Genomic DNA, 15,150 nt, shown 5'->3' with positions numbered 1-15,150 from the left:
GGAGGTGGTGATTGTAGATGGAGGTGGTGATTGTAGATGGAGGTGGTGGTGTTGATTGTAGGTGGTGGTGATGGTTATTGTAGATGGTGTTGATTGTAGACGGTGGTGGTGGTGTTGATTGTAGACGTTGGTGGTGATTGTAGACGGTGTTGATTGTAGGTGGTGGTGGTGGTGATTGTAGACGGTGGTGGTGGTGGTGATTGTAGACGTTGGTGGTGATTGTAGACGGTGTTGATTGTAGGTGGTGGTGATGGTTATTGTAGATGGTGTTGATTGTAGACGGTGGTGGTGGTGGTGTTGATTGGTGGTGGTGGTGGTGTTGATTGTAGGTGGTGGTGGTGTTGATTGTAGGTGGTGGTGGTGGTGATTGTAGACGTTGGTGGTGATTGTAGACAGTGTTGATTGTAGGTGGTGGTGATGGTTATTGTAGATGGTGTTGATTGTAGACGGTGGTGGTGGTGGTGGTGGTGGTGATTGTAGGTGGTGGTGATTGTAGGTGGTGGTGGTGGTTATTGTAGGTGGTGGTGGTGGTGATTGTAGACGGTGGTGGTGGTGGTGTTGATTGTAGGTGGTGGTGGTGGTGTTTATTGTAGGTGGTGGTGGTGTTGATTGTAGACGGTGGTGGTGGTGGTGATTGTAGACGGTGGTGGTGATTGTAGGTGGTGGTGGTGGTGGTGGTGGTGATTGTAGGTGGTGGTGGTGGTGGTGATTTGTAGGTGGTGGTGGTGATTTGTAGGTGGTGGTGGTGGTGGTGGTGGTGATTGTAGGTGGTGGTGATTGAAGGTGGTGGTGATTGTAGGTGGTGGTGATTGTAGGTGGTGGTGGTGATTGTAGGTGGTGGTGGTGATTGTAGGTGGTGGTGGTGGTGGTGGTGATTTGTAGGTGGTGGTGGTGGTGATTGTAGGTGGTGGTGATTGTAGGTGGTGGTGGTGGTGATTGTAGGTGGTGGTGGTGGTGGTGATTGTAGGTGGTGGTGGTGGTGGTGATTTGTAGGTGGTGGTGGTGGTGATTTGTAGGTGGTGGTGATTGTAGGTGGTGGTGATTGTAGGTGGTGGTGATTGTAGGTGGTGGTGATTGTAGACGGTGGTGATTGTAGACGGTGGTGGTGGTGATTGTAGGTGGTGGTGATGGTGTTGATTGTAGGTGGTGGTGATTGTAGACGGTGGTGGTGGTGATTGTAGACGGTGGTGGTGATTGTAGGTGGTGGTGGTGGTGATTGTAGGTGGTGGTGGTGGTGATTGTAGGTGGTGGTGGTGGTGATTGTAGGTGGTGGTGGTGGTGATTGTAGGTGGTGGTGGTGGTGATTGTAGGTGGTGGTGGTGATTTGTAGGTGGTGGTGGTGGTGGTGGTGATTTGTAGGTGGTGGTGGTGGTGGTGATTTGTAGGTGGTGGTGGTGGTGATTGTAGGTGGTGGTGATTGTAGGTGGTGGTGATTGTAGGTGGTGGTGATTGTAGGTGGTGGTGATTGTAGGTGGTGGTGATTGTAGACGTTGGTGGTGGTGGTGATTGTAGACGGTGGTGGTGGTGATTGTAGGTGGTGGTGGTGGTAGTGGTGATTGTAGACGGTGGTGGTGGTGGTGATTGTAGGTGGTGGTGATTGTAGATGGTGGTGGTGGTGATTGTAGGTGGTGGTGGTGGTGGTGGTGATTGTAGGTGGTGGTGGTGGTGATTGTAGGTGGTGGTGATTGTAGATGGTGGTGGTGGTGGTGGTGATTGTAGGTGGTGGTGGTGGTGATTGTAGATGGTGGTGGTGGTGGTGATTGTAGGTGGTGGTGGTGGTGGTGATTGTAGGTGGTGGTGGTGGTGATTGTAGGTGGTGGTGATTGTAGATGGTGGTGGTGGTGGTGGTGATTGTAGGTGGTGGTGGTGGTGGTGGTGATTGTAGACGGTGGTGGTGGTGGTGATTGTAGGTGGTGGTGATTGTAGACGGTGGTGGTGGTGATTGTAGATGGTGGTGGTGGTGATTGTAGGTGGTGGTGGTGGTGATTGTAGGTGGTGGTGGTGGTGATTGTAGGTGGTGGTGATTGTAGGTGGTGGTGGTGGTGATTGTAGGTGGTGGTGATTGTAGACGGTGGTGGTGGTGATTGTAGGTGGTGGTGGTGGTGGTGATTGTAGGTGGTGGTGATTGTAGACGGTGGTGGTGGTGGTGGTGATTGTAGACGTTGGTGGTGGTGTTGATTGTAGGTGGTGGTGATTGTAGACGGTGGTGGTGGTGGTGATTGTAGGTGGTGGTGATGGTGTTGATTGTAGGTGGTGGTGATTGTAGACGGTGGTGGTGGTGATTGTAGGTGGTGGTGATTGTAGACGGTGGTGGTGGTGGTGGTGATTGTAGGTGGTAGTGATTGTAGACAGTGGTGGTGGTGGTGATTGTAGACGTTGGTGGTGGTGTTGATTGTAGGTGGTGGTGATGGTGTTGATTGTAGGTGGTGGTTGTGATTGTAGGTGGTGGTGGTGGTGGTGATTGTAGGTGGTGGTGATTGTAGACGGTGGTGGTGGTGGTGGTGGTGATTGTAGACGTTGGTGGTGATTGTAGACGTTGGTGGTGGTGTTGATTGTAGGTGGTGGTGGTGGTGGTGATTGTAGGTGGTGGTGATTGTAGGTGGTGGTGGTGATGGTGGTGATTGTAGACGGTGGTGGTGGTGGTGATTGTAGGTGGTAGTGATTGTAGACAGTGGTGGTGGTGGTGATTGTAGACGTTGGTGGTGGTGTTGATTGTAGGTGGTGGTGATGGTGTTGATTGTAGGTGGTGGTGGTGATTGTAGGTGGTGGTGGTGGTGATTGTAGACGTTGGTGGTGGTGTTGATTGTAGGTGGTGGTGATTGTAGACGGTGGTGGTGTTGATTGTAGGTGGTGGTGGTGGTGGTGTTGATTGTAGACGGTGGTGTTGATTGTAGGTGATGGTGTTGATTATAGGTGGTGGTGATGGTGTTGATTGTAGACGGTGGTGGTGGTGGTGATTGTAGGTGGTGGTGATGGTGTTGATTGTAGACGGTGGTGGTGGTTATTGTAGATGGAGGTGGTGGTGATGGTGGTGATTGTAGACAGTGTTGATTGTAGGTGGTGGTGATGGTTATTGTAGATGGTGATGGTGTTGATTGTAGGTGGTGGTGATTGTAGACGGTGGTGGTGGTGGTTATTGTAGATGGAGGTGGTGGTGATGGTGGTGATTGTAGACAGTGGTGGTGGTGGTTATTGTAGATGGAGGTGGTGGTGATGGTGGTGATTGTAGATGGTGGTGGTGGTGGTGATTGTAGACGGTGTTGATTGTAGATGGTGGTGGTGATGGTGGTGATTGTAGATGGTGGTGATGGTGGTGATTGTAGACGGTGTTGATTGTAGGTGGTGGTGATGGTTATTGTAGATGGTGATGGTGTTGATTGTAGGTGGTGGTGTTGATTGTAGGTGGTGGTGATTGTAGACGGTGGTGGTGGTTATTGTAGATGGAGGTGGTGGTGATGGTGGTGGTGGTGGTGATTGTAGGTGGTGGTGATTGTAGGTGGTGGTGATTGTAGACGTTGGTGGTGGTGGTGATTGTAGACGGTGGTGGTGGTGGTGATTGTAGGTGGTGGTGGTGGTGGTGATTGTAGACGGTGGTGGTGGTGGTGATTGTAGGTGGTGGTGATTGTAGATGGTGGTGGTGGTGGTGGTGGTGATTGTAGGTGGTGGTGGTGGTGGTGATTGTAGACGGTGGTGGTGGTTATTGTAGATGGAGGTGATGGTGGTGATTGTAGGTGGTGGTGATTGTAGGTGGTGGTGATTGTAGGTGGTGGTGATTGTAGATGGTGGTGGTGGTGATTGTAGATGGTGGTGGTGGTGATTGTAGGTGGTGGTGGTAGTGGTGATTGTAGATGGTGGTGGTGGTGGTGGTGATTGTAGGTGGTGGTGGTGGTGGTGGTGGTGATTGTAGATGGTGGTGGTGGTGGTGGTGATTGTAGGTGGTGGTGGTGGTGGTGATTGTAGGTGGTGGTGGTGGTGATTGTAGGTGGTGGTGATTGTAGGTGGTGGTGATTGTAGATGGTGGTGATTGGATGGTGGTGGTGGTTGTATTGGGTGGTGGTGGTGGTGATTGTTGGTGGTGGTGGTGATTGTAGACGGTGGTGGTGGTGGTGATTGTAGGTGGTGGTGGTGATTGTAGACGGTGTTGATTGTAGACGTTGGTGGTGGTGTTGATTGTAGGTGGTGGTGGTGGTGATTGTAGGTGGTGGTGGTGGTGATTGTAGGTGGTGGTGGTGGTGATTGTAGGTGGTGGTGGTGGTGATTGTAGGTGGTGGTGGTGGTGATTGTAGGTGGTGGTGATTGTAGGTGGTGGTGGTGGTGATTGTAGGTGGTGGTGATTGTAGGTGGTGGTGATTGTTGACGGTGGTGGTGGTGATTGTAGGTGGTGGTGGTGGTGATTGTAGGTGGTGGTGGTGGTGATTGTAGGTGGTGGTGGTGGTGATTGTAGGTGGTGGTGGTGGTGGTGATTGTAGGTGGTGGTGATTGTTGACGGTGGTGGTGGTGATTGTTGACGGTGGTGGTGGTGATTGTAGGTGGTGGTGGTGGTGGTGATTGTAGGTGGTGGTGATTTGTAGACGGTGGTGGTGGTGGTGGTGGTGGTGATTGTAGACGTTGGTGGTGGTGTTGATTGTAGGTGGTGGTGATTGTAGACGGTGGTGGTGGTGGTGATTGTAGGTGGTGGTGATGGTGGTGATGGTGTTGATTGTAGGTGGTGGTGATTGTAGACGGTGGTGGTGGTGATTGTAGGTGGTGGTGATTGTAGACGGTGGTGGTGGTGGTGATTGTAGGTGGTAGTGATTGTAGACAGTGGTGGTGGTGGTGGTGATTGTAGACGTTGGTGGTGGTGTTGATTGTAGGTGGTGGTGGTGGTGTTGATTGTAGGTGGTGGTGGTGGTGGTGATTGTAGACGTTGGTGGTGGTGTTGATTGTAGGTGGTGGTGGTGGTGGTGATTGTAGGTGGTGGTGATTGTAGACGTTGGTGGTGGTGGTGATTGTAGGTGGTGGTCATGGTGTTGATTGTAGGTGGTGGTGATTGTAGACGGTGGTGGTGGTGGTGATTGTAGGTGGTAGTGATTGTAGACAGTGGTGGTGGTGGTGATTGTAGACGTTGGTGGTGGTGGTGGTGGTGATGGTGTTGATTGTAGGTGGTGGTGGTGATTGTAGGTGGTGGTGGTGGTGATTGTAGACGTTGGTGGTGGTGTTGATTGTAGGTGGTGGTGATTGTAGACGGTGGTGGTGTTGATTGTAGGTGGTGGTGGTGTTGATTGTAGACGGTGGTGTTGATTGTAGGTGATGGTGTTGATTGTAGGTGGTGGTGATGGTGTTGATTGTAGACAGTGGTGGTGGTGGTGATTGTAGGTGGTGGTGATGGTGTTGATTGTAGACGGTGGTGGTGGTTATTGTAGATGGAGGTGGTGGTGATGGTGGTGATTGTAGACAGTGTTGATTGTAGGTGGTGGTGATGGTTATTGTAGATGGTGATGGTGTTGATTGTAGGTGGTGGTGATTGTAGACGGTGGTGGTGGTGGTTATTGTAGATGGAGGTGGTGGTGATGGTGGTGATTGTAGACAGTGGTGGTGGTGGTTATTGTAGATGGAGGTGGTGGTGATGGTGGTGATTGTAGACGGTGTTGATTGTAGGTGGTGGTGATGGTTATTGTAGATGGTGATGGTGTTGATTGTAGGTGGTGGTGTTGATTGTAGGTGGTGGTGATTGTAGACGGTGGTGGTGGTTATTGTAGATGGAGGTGGTGGTGGTGATTGTAGACGGTGTTGATTGTAGGTGGTTGTGGTGATTGTAGACGGTGTTGATTGTAGGTGGTGGTGATGGTTATTGTAGATGGTGATGGTGGTGATTGTAGAAGGTGGTGGTGATGGTTATTGTAGATGGTGGTGATGGTTATTGTAGATGGTGATGGTGGTGATTGTAGAAGGTGGTGGTGATGGTTACTGTAGATGGTGATGGTGTTGATTGTAGGTGGTGGTGATGGTTATTGTAGATGGTGATTGTAGGTGGTGATGGTGTTGATTGTAGAAGGTGGTGGTGATTGTAGGTGATGGTGGTGGTGATTGTAGAAGGGGGTGGTGATTGTAGAAGGGGGTGGTGATTGTAGAAGGTGGTGGTGATTATAGAAGGTGGTGGTGATTGTAGGTGAGGGTGGTGAGGGTGGTGGTGATTGTAGGTGATGGTGGTGATTGTAGGTGATGGTGGTGATTGTAGATGGTTGTGGTGTTGATTGTAGGTGTTGGTGGTGATTGTATATGGTGTTGGTGGTGGTGATTGTAGATGGTGGTGGTGATTGTAGATGGTGGTGGTGTTTGTAGATGGTGGTGGTGGTGATGATTGTAGGTGATGGTGGTGGTGATGATTGTAGGTGATGGTGGTGGTGATGATTGTAGGTGATGGTGGTGGTGATTGTAGGTGATGGTGGTGGTGGTGATTGTAGGTGATGGTGGTGGTGATTGTAGGTGATGGTGGTGGTGGTGATTGTAGGTGATGGTGGTGGTGATTGTAGGTGATGGTGGTGGTGATTGTAGGTGATGATGGTGGTGGTGGTGGTGGTGATGGTGGTGATGGTGTTGATTGTAGGTGGTGGTGATGGTGTTGATTGTAGGTGGTGGTGGTGATGGTTATTGTCGGTGGTGGTGGTGATTGTAGGTTTGTGGTGGTGGTGATTGTAGGTTTGTGGTGGTGGGGATTGTAGGTTTGTGGTGGTGGTGATTGTAGATGGTGGTGGTGGTGATTGTAGGTTTGTGGTAATGGTGATTGTAGATTGTGATTGTAGATGGTGGTGGTGGTGATTGTAGGTTTGTGGTGATTGTAGGTTTGTGGTGATTGTAGGTTTGTGGTGGTGGTGATTGTAGATGGTGGTGGTGGTGGTGATTGTAGGTTTGTGGTGATTGTAGGTTTGTGGTGGTGGTGATTGTAGATGGTGGTGGTGGTGATTGTAGGTTTGTGGTGATTGTAGGTTTGTGGTGATTGTAGGTTTGTGGTGATTGTAGGTTTGTGGTGATTGTAGGTTTGTGGTGATTGTAGGTTTGTGGTGGTGGTGATTGTAGGTTTGTGGTGATTGTAGGTTTGTGGTGATTGTAGGTTTGTGGTGATTGTAGGTTTGTGGTGGTTGTAGGTTTGTGGTGTTTGTAGGTTTGTGGTGGTGGTGGTTATAGGTTTGTGGTGGTGGTGGTTGTAGGTTTGTGGTGGTGGTGATTGTAGGTTTGTGGTAATGGTGATTGTAGATTGTGATTGTAGATGGTGGTGGTGGTGATTGTAGGTTTGTGGTGATTGTAGGTTTGTGGTGATTGTAGGTTTGTGGTGGTGGTGATTGTAGATGGTGGTGGTGGTGATTGTAGGTTTGTGGTGATTGTAGGTTTGTGGTGGTGGTGATTGTAGATGGTGGTGGTGGTGATTGTAGGTTTGTGGTGATTGTAGGTTTGTGGTGATTGTAGGTTTGTGGTGATTGTAGGTTTGTGGTGATTGTAGGTTTGTGGTGGTTGTAGGTTTGTGGTGTTTGTAGGTTTGTGGTGGTGGTGGTTATAGGTTTGTGGTGGTGGTGGTTGTAGGTTTGTGGTGGTGGTGGTTGTAGGTTTGTGGTGGTGGTGGTTGTAGGTTTGTGGTGGTGGTAGGTTTGTGGTGGTGGTAGGTTTGTGGTGATTGTAGGTTTGTGGTGATTGTAGGTTTGTGGTGATTGTAGGTTTGTGGTGATTGTAGGTTTGTGGTGATTGTAGGTTTGTGGTCATTGTAGGTTTGTGGTCATTGTAGGTTTGTGGTCATTGTAGGTTTGTGGTCATTGTAGGTTTGTGGTCATTGTAGGTTTGTGGTCATTGTAGGTTTGTGGTCATTGTAGGTTTGTGGTCATTGTAGGTTTGTGGTCATTGTAGGTAGACATCTGCTCCTCACTGCTTTTCTCAAACTGCTTTACTTAAACTGTGTAATGTTTTTAATTGAATGTGTATTAACCTGCATAATGTTAATGATGAATTATTGATTTACCTGGTTAATGATGAATTATTGATTTACCTGTTTAATGATGAATTATTGATTTACCTGGTTAATGATGAATTATTGATTTACCTGGTTAATGATGAATTATTGATTTACCTGGTTAATGATGAATTATTGATTTACCTGGTTAATGATGAATTATTGATTTACCTGGTTAATGATGAATTATTGATTTACCTGGTTAATGATGAATTATTGATTTACCTGGTTAACGATGAATTATTGATTTACCTGGTTAACGATGAATTATTGATTTACCTGGTTAACGATGAATTATTGATTTACCTGGTTAACGATGAATTATTGATTTACCTGGTTGACGATGAATTATTGATTTACCTGGTTAACGATGAATTATTGATTTACCTGGTTAATGGTGAATTATTGATTTACCTGGTTAATGATGAATTATTGATTTACCTGGTTAATGATGAATTATTGATTTACCTGGTTAACGATGAATTATTGATTTACCTGGTTAACGATGAATTATTGATTTACCTGGTTGACGATGAATTATTGATTTACCTGGTTAATGATGAATTATTGATTTACCTGGTTAATGATGAATTATTGATTTACCTGGTTAATGATGAATTATTGATTTACCTGGTTAATGATGAATTATTGATTTACCTGGTTAATGATGAATTATTGATTTACCTGGTTAATGATGAATTATTGATTTACATGGTTAATGATGAATTATTGATTTACCTGGTTAATGATGAATTATTGATTTACCTGGTTAATAGTGAATTATTGATTTACCTGGTTAATGGTGAATTATTGATTTACCTGGTTAATAGTGAATTATTGATTTACCTGGTTAATGGTGAATTATTGATTTACCTGGTTAATAGTGAATTATTGATTTACCTGGTTAATGATGAATTATTGATTTACCTGGTTAATGATGAATTATTGATTTACATGGTTAACGATGAATTATTGATTTACCTGGTTAATGATGAATTATTGATTTACCTGGTTAATGATGAATTATTGATTTACCTGGTTAATGATGAATTATTGATTTACCTGGTTAATGATGAATTATTGATTTACCTGGTTAATGATGAATTATTGATTTACCTGGTTAATGATGAATTATTGATTTACATGGTTAATGATGAATTATTGATTTACCTGGTTAACGATGAATTATTGATTTACCTGGTTGACGATGAATTATTGATTTACATGGTTAATGATGAATTATTGATTTACCTGGTTAACGATGAATTATTCAGGGTGTTGATGGGTTTTGTCCATCCTTGTTGCAGTGGGTTGATAGTTCCTGAGCGCTATGGCAACGAGACTGTTCCGGAGGTGGTTTCACAGTCTGGTTTCGCCCTCCTCCACTTCTTCAGCGACGCTGCTTATAACCTGACCGGCTTCAACATCTCATATAGGTAAGCCCTGACCCAGCGTCTCCTACAGGTGAGTCTGACCTTGCATGGCCTCTTCTTAGTAACAGGTGAGTCTGGACAGTAGCTGCAGTAGCTCTTTACCAAAAGAGGAAAAGTGCCACTTTGTTTTGTCAGCTGGATTGCTAAATATAAAAAGGGAGTAGCAGTAAGAGATAATGAAGTTAGTTAACCAGGCTAACAGGAAGAGATCATGAAGTTAGTTAACCATGCTAGCAGGAAGAGATAATGAAGTTAGTTAACCAGGCTAACAGGAAGAGATAATGAAGTTAGTTAACCAGGCTAACAGGAAGAGATCATGAAGTTAGTTAACCAGGCTAACAGTAGGAGATAATGAAGTTAGTTAACCAGGCTTGTTGACCCCCAACATCTTTGAAGGGCACGACACAAACGCCCCAGAGTTCTGTTGGGTACTAGTCGCGTCTCCATGGTGATACAATTCAAGTTGTGGTGTCTCATAGGGCCCCAGTGTTTCTCTCTCTTTAGTGTCTCATCAGGACCCAGTGTCTCTCTCTCTTTAGTGTCTCATCAGGACCCAGTGTCTCTCTCGCTCTCTCTCTGTAGTGTCTCATTGGGTCATTAATTGTCTCAATCATTTATTTACTAACTAACTAAATAATCACAGAAATGTATAAACAAACAGTAGATATGGTTACAAGGAAATGATAGGGGAGGTTCCCTATTGGGCTAAGCTCATATGACAGCTTGGTGGACAAAGGGAAGTGGGTGTGGACTGAGACAGAGTGGGAAAGACCAGAGGGAAGTGGGTGTGGACTGAGACAGAGTGGGAAAGACCAGAGGGAAGTGGGTGTGGACTGAGACAGAGTGGGAAAGACCAGAGGGAAGTGGGTGTGGACTGAGACAGAGTGGGAAAGACCAGAGGGAAGTGGGTGTGGACTGAGACAGAGTGGGAAAGAACAGAGGGAAGTGGGTGTGGACTGAGACAGAGTGGGAAAGACCAGAGGGAAGTGGGTGTGGACTGAGACAGAGTGGGAAAGACCAGAGGGAAGTGGGTGTGGACTGAGACAGAGTGGGAAAGACCAGAGGGAAGTGGGTGTGGACTGAGACAGAATGTGAAAGACCAGAGGGAAGTGGGTGTGGACTGAGACAGAATGGGAAAGACCAGAGGGAAGTGGGTGTGGACTGAGACAGAATGGGAAAGAACAGAGGGAAGTGGGTGTGGACTGAGACAGAGTGGGAAAGACCAGAGGGAAGTGGGTGTGGACTGAGACAGAGTGGGAAAGACCAGAGGGAAGTGGGTGTGGACTGAGACAGAGTGGGAAAGAACAGAGGGAAGTGGGTGTGGACTGAGACAGAGTGGGAAAGACCAGAGGGAAGTGGGTGTGGACTGAGACAGAGTGGGAAAGAACAGAGGGAAGTGGGTGTGGACTGAGACAGAGTGGGAAAGAACAGAGGGAAGTGGGTGTGGACTGAGACAGAATGGGAAAGACCAGAGGGAAGTGGGTGTGGACTGAGACAGAGTGGGAAAGACCAGAGGGAAGTGGGTGTGAACTGAGACAGAGTGGGAAAGACCAGAGGGAAGTGGGTGTGGACTGAGACAGAGTGGGAAAGACCAGAGGGAAGTGGGTGTGAACTGAAACAAAGTGGAAAAGACCAGAGGGAAGTGGGTGTGGACTGAGACAGAGTGGGAAAGACCAGAGGGAAGTGGGTGTGGACTGAGACAGAATGGGAAAGACCAGAGGGAAGTGGGTGTGGACTGAGACAGAGTGGGAAAGACCAGAGGGAAGTGGGTGTGGACTGAGACAGAATGGGAAAGAACAGAGGGAAGTGGTGAACATGAACATGTAGTGTCTCAACGTGCCCCAGTGTCTCTCTGTAGTGTCTCAACGTGCCCCAGTGTCTCTCTGTAGTGTCTCAACGTGCCCCAGTGTCTCTCTGTAGTGTCTCAACGTGCCCCAGTGTCTCTCTCTCTGTAGTGTCTCAACGTGCCCCAGTGTCTCTCTCTCTGTAGTGTCTCAACGTGCCCCAGTGTCTCTCTGTAGTGTCTCAACGTGCCCCAGTGTCTCTCTCTCTGTAGTGTCTCAACGTGCCCCAGTGTCTCTCTCTCTGTAGTGTCTCAACGTGCCCCAGTGTCTCTCTGTAGTGTCTCAACGTGCCCCAGTGTCTCTCTCTCTCTGTAGTGTCTCAACGTGCCCCAGTGTCTCTCTCTCTGTAGTGTCTCAACGTGCCCCAGTGTCTCTCTCTCTGTAGTGTCTCAACGTGCCCCAGTGTCTCTCTGTAGTGTCTCAACGTGCCCCAGTGTCTCTCTCTCTCTGTAGTGTCTCAACGTGCCCCAGTGTCTCTCTCTCTGTAGTGTCTCAACGTGCCCCAGTCTCTCTGTAGTGTCTCAACGTGCCCCAGTCTCTCTGTAGTGTCTCAACGTGCCCCAGTGTCTGTCTCTCTCTCTGTAGTGTCTCAACGTGCCCCAGTGTCTCTCTCTCTGTAGTGTCTCAACGTGCCCCAGTGTCTCTCTCTCTCTGTAGTGTCTCAACGTGCCCCAGTGTCTCTCTGTAGTGTCTCAACGTGCCCCAGTGTCTCTCTCTCTGTAGTGTCTCAACGTGCCCCAGTGTCTCTCTCTCTGTAGTGTCTCAACGTGCCCCAGTGTCTCTCTCTCTGTAGTGTCTCAACGTGCCCCAGTGTCTCTCTCTCTGTAGTGTCTCAACGTGCCCCAGTGTCTCTCTCTCTCTCTGTAGTGTCTCAACGTGCCCCAGTGTCTCTCTGTAGTGTCTCAACGTGCCCCAGTGTCTCTCTGTAGTGTCTCAACGTGCCCCAGTGTCTCTCTGTAGTGTCTCAACGTGCCCCAGTGTCTCTCTCTCTGTAGTGTCTCAACGTGCCCCAGTGTCTCTCTGTAGTGTCTCAACGTGCCCCAGTGTCTCTCTCTCTCTCTCTGTAGTGTCTCAACGTGCCCCAGTGTCTCTCTCTCTGTAGTGTCTCAACGTGCCCCAGTGTCTCTCTCTCTGTAGTGTCTCAACGTGCCCCAGTGTCTGTCTCTCTCTCTGTAGTGTCTCAACGTGCCCCAGTGTCTCTCTCTCTGTAGTGTCTCAACGTGCCCCAGTGTCTCTCTGTAGTGTCTCAACGTGCCCCAGTGTCTCTCTCTCTGTAGTGTCTCAACGTGCCCCAGTGTCTCTCTCTCTCTGTAGTGTCTCAACGTGCCCCAGTGTCTCTCTGTAGTGTCTCAACGTGCCCCAGTGTCTGTCTCTCTCTGTAGTGTCTCAACGTGCCCCAGTGTCTCTCTGTAGTGTCTCAACGTGCCCCAGTGTCTCTCTGTAGTGTCTCAACGTGCCCCAGTGTCTCTCTCTCTCTGTAGTGTCTCAACGTGCCCCAGTGTCTGTCTCTCTGTAGTGTCTCAACGTGCCCCAGTGTCTCTCTCTCTCTCTGTAGTGTCTCAACGTGCCCCAGTGTCTCTCTCTCTCTCTGTAGTGTCTCAACATGCCCCAGTGTCTCTCTGTAGTGTCTCAACGTGCCCCAGTGTCTCTCTCTCTCTGTAGTGTCTCAACGTGCCCCAGTGTCTCTCTCTGTAGTGTCTCAACGTGCCCCAGTCTCTCTGTAGTGTCTCAACGTGCCCCAGTGTCTCTCTCTCTGTAGTGTCTCAACGTGCCCCAGTGTCTCTCTCTCTGTAGTGTCTCAACGTGCCCCAGTGTCTCTCTCTCTGTAGTGTCTCAACGTGCCCCAGTGTCTCTCTGTAGTGTCTCAACGTGCCCCAGTGTCTCTCTCTCTGTAGTGTCTCAACGTGCCCCAGTGTCTCTCTCTCTCTGTAGTGTCTCAACGTGCCCCAGTGTCTCTCTCTCTGTAGTGTCTCAACGTGCCCCAGTGTCTCTCTGTAGTGTCTCAACGTGCCCCAGTGTCTCTCTCTCTCTGTAGTGTCTCAACGTGCCCCAGTGTCTCTCTCTCTGTAGTGTCTCAACGTGCCCCAGTGTCTCTCTCTCTGTAGTGTCTCAACGTGCCCCAGTGTCTCTCTGTAGTGTCTCAACGTGCCCCAGTGTCTCTCTGTAGTGTCTCAACGTGCCCCAGTGTCTCTCTCTCTCTGTAGTGTCTCAACGTGCCCCAGTGTCTCTCTCTCTGTAGTGTCTCAACGTGCCCCAGTGTCTCTCTCTGTAGTGTCTCAACGTGCCCCAGTGTCTCTCTGTAGTGTCTCAACGTGCCCCAGTGTCTCTCTCTCTGTAGTGTCTCAACGTGCCCCAGTGTCTCTCTCTCTCTGTAGTGTCTCAACGTGCCCCAGTGTCTCTCTCTCTGTAGTGTCTCAACGTGCCCCAGTGTCTCTCTGTAGTGTCTCAACGTGCCCCAGTGTCTCTCTCTCTGTAGTGTCTCAACGTGCCCCAGTGTCTCTCTCTGTAGTGTCTCAACGTGCCCCAGTGTCTCTCTCTCTGTAGTGTCTCAACGTGCCCCAGTGTCTCTCTCTGTAGTGTCTCAACGTGCCCCAGTGTCTCTCTGTAGTGTCTCAACGTGCCCCAGTGTCTCTCTCTCTGTAGTGTCTCAACGTGCCCCAGTGTCTCTCTCTCTGTAGTGTCTCAACGTGCCCCAGTGTCTCTCTCTCTGTAGTGTCTCAACGTGCCCCAGTGTCTCTCTAGTGTCTCAACGTGCCCCAGTGTCTCTCTCTGTGTGTCTCAACGTGCCCCAGTGTCTCTCTCTCTGTAGTGTCTCAACGTGCCCCAGTGTCTCTCTGTAGTGTCTCAACGTGCCCCAGTGTCTCTCTCTCTCTGTAGTGTCTCAACGTGCCCCAGTGTCTGTCTGTCTCTCTCTGTAGTGTCTCAACGTGCCCCAGTGTCTCTCTCTCTCTCTGTAGTGTCTCAACGTGCCCCAGTGTCTCTCTCTCTGTAGTGTCTCAACGTGCCCCAGTGTCTCTCTGTAGTGTCTCAACGTGCCCCAGTGTCTCTCTCTCTCTGTAGTGTCTCAACGTGCCCCAGTGTCTCTCTCTCTCAGTAGTGTCTCAACGTGCCCCAGTGTCTCTCTGTAGTGTCTCAACGTGCCCCAGTGTCTCTCTCTCTCTCTCTGTAGTGTCTCAACGTGCCCCAGTGTCTCTCTCTCTGTAGTGTCTCAACGTGCCCCAGTGTCTCTCTCTCTCTGTAGTGTCTCAACGTGCCCCAGTGTCTCTCTCTCTCAGTAGTGTCTCAACGTGCCCCAGTGTCTCTCTCTCTCAGTAGTGTCTCAACGTGCCCCAGTGTCTCTCTCTCAGTAGTGTCTCAACGTGCCCCAGTGTCTCTCTGTAGTGTCTCAACGTGCCCCAGTGTCTCTCTCTCTCTGTAGTGTCTCAACGTGCCCCCAGTGTCTCTCAGTAGTGTCTCAACGTGCCCCAGTGTCTCTCTGTAGTGTCTCAACGTGCCCCAGTGTCTCTCTCTCAGTAGTGTCTCAACGTGCCCCAGTGTCTCTCTCTCTCAACGTGCCCCAGTGTCTCAACGTGTCTCAACGTGTCTGTCTCTCTCTGTAGTGTCTCAACGTGCCCCAGTGTCTCTCTGTAGTGTCTCAACGTGCCCCAGTGTCTCTCTCTCTGTAGTGTCTCAACGTGCCCCAGTGTCTCTCTCTCTCTGTAGTGTCTCAACGTGCCCCAGTGTCTCTCTGTAGTGTCTCAACGTGCCCCAGTGTCTCTCTCTCTGTAGTGTCTCAACGTGCCCCAGTGTCTCTCTCTCTGTAGTGTCTCAACGTGCCCCAGTGTCTCTCTCTCTGTAGTGTCTCAACGTGCCCCAGTGTCTCTCTCTCTGTAGTGTCTCAACGTGCCCCAGTGTC

The 15,150-nt window shown here is 49.0% G+C and overlaps 1 protein-coding gene across 1 annotated transcript in view; it reads left to right on the top strand.

The window, feature by feature from the left end:
- The window catches only part of LOC112236362 (attractin), a 210,999-nt gene that overhangs the window by 17,572 nt on the left and 178,277 nt on the right, over nucleotides 1–15,150 (top strand). The window contains 1 exon segment of the mRNA XM_042330405.1: nucleotides 9,286–9,414. Within this exon segment, the coding sequence (XP_042186339.1) occupies nucleotides 9,286–9,414 (129 nt within the window).

Source organism: Oncorhynchus tshawytscha, linkage group LG11 (genome assembly GCF_018296145.1).
Source record: "Oncorhynchus tshawytscha isolate Ot180627B linkage group LG11, Otsh_v2.0, whole genome shotgun sequence".
NCBI classification, from domain to species: domain Eukaryota; kingdom Metazoa; phylum Chordata; class Actinopteri; order Salmoniformes; family Salmonidae; genus Oncorhynchus; species Oncorhynchus tshawytscha.
The sequence above is the reverse complement of the archived record's forward strand: the minus strand, read 5'-3'. Positions and strand labels throughout refer to the sequence as shown.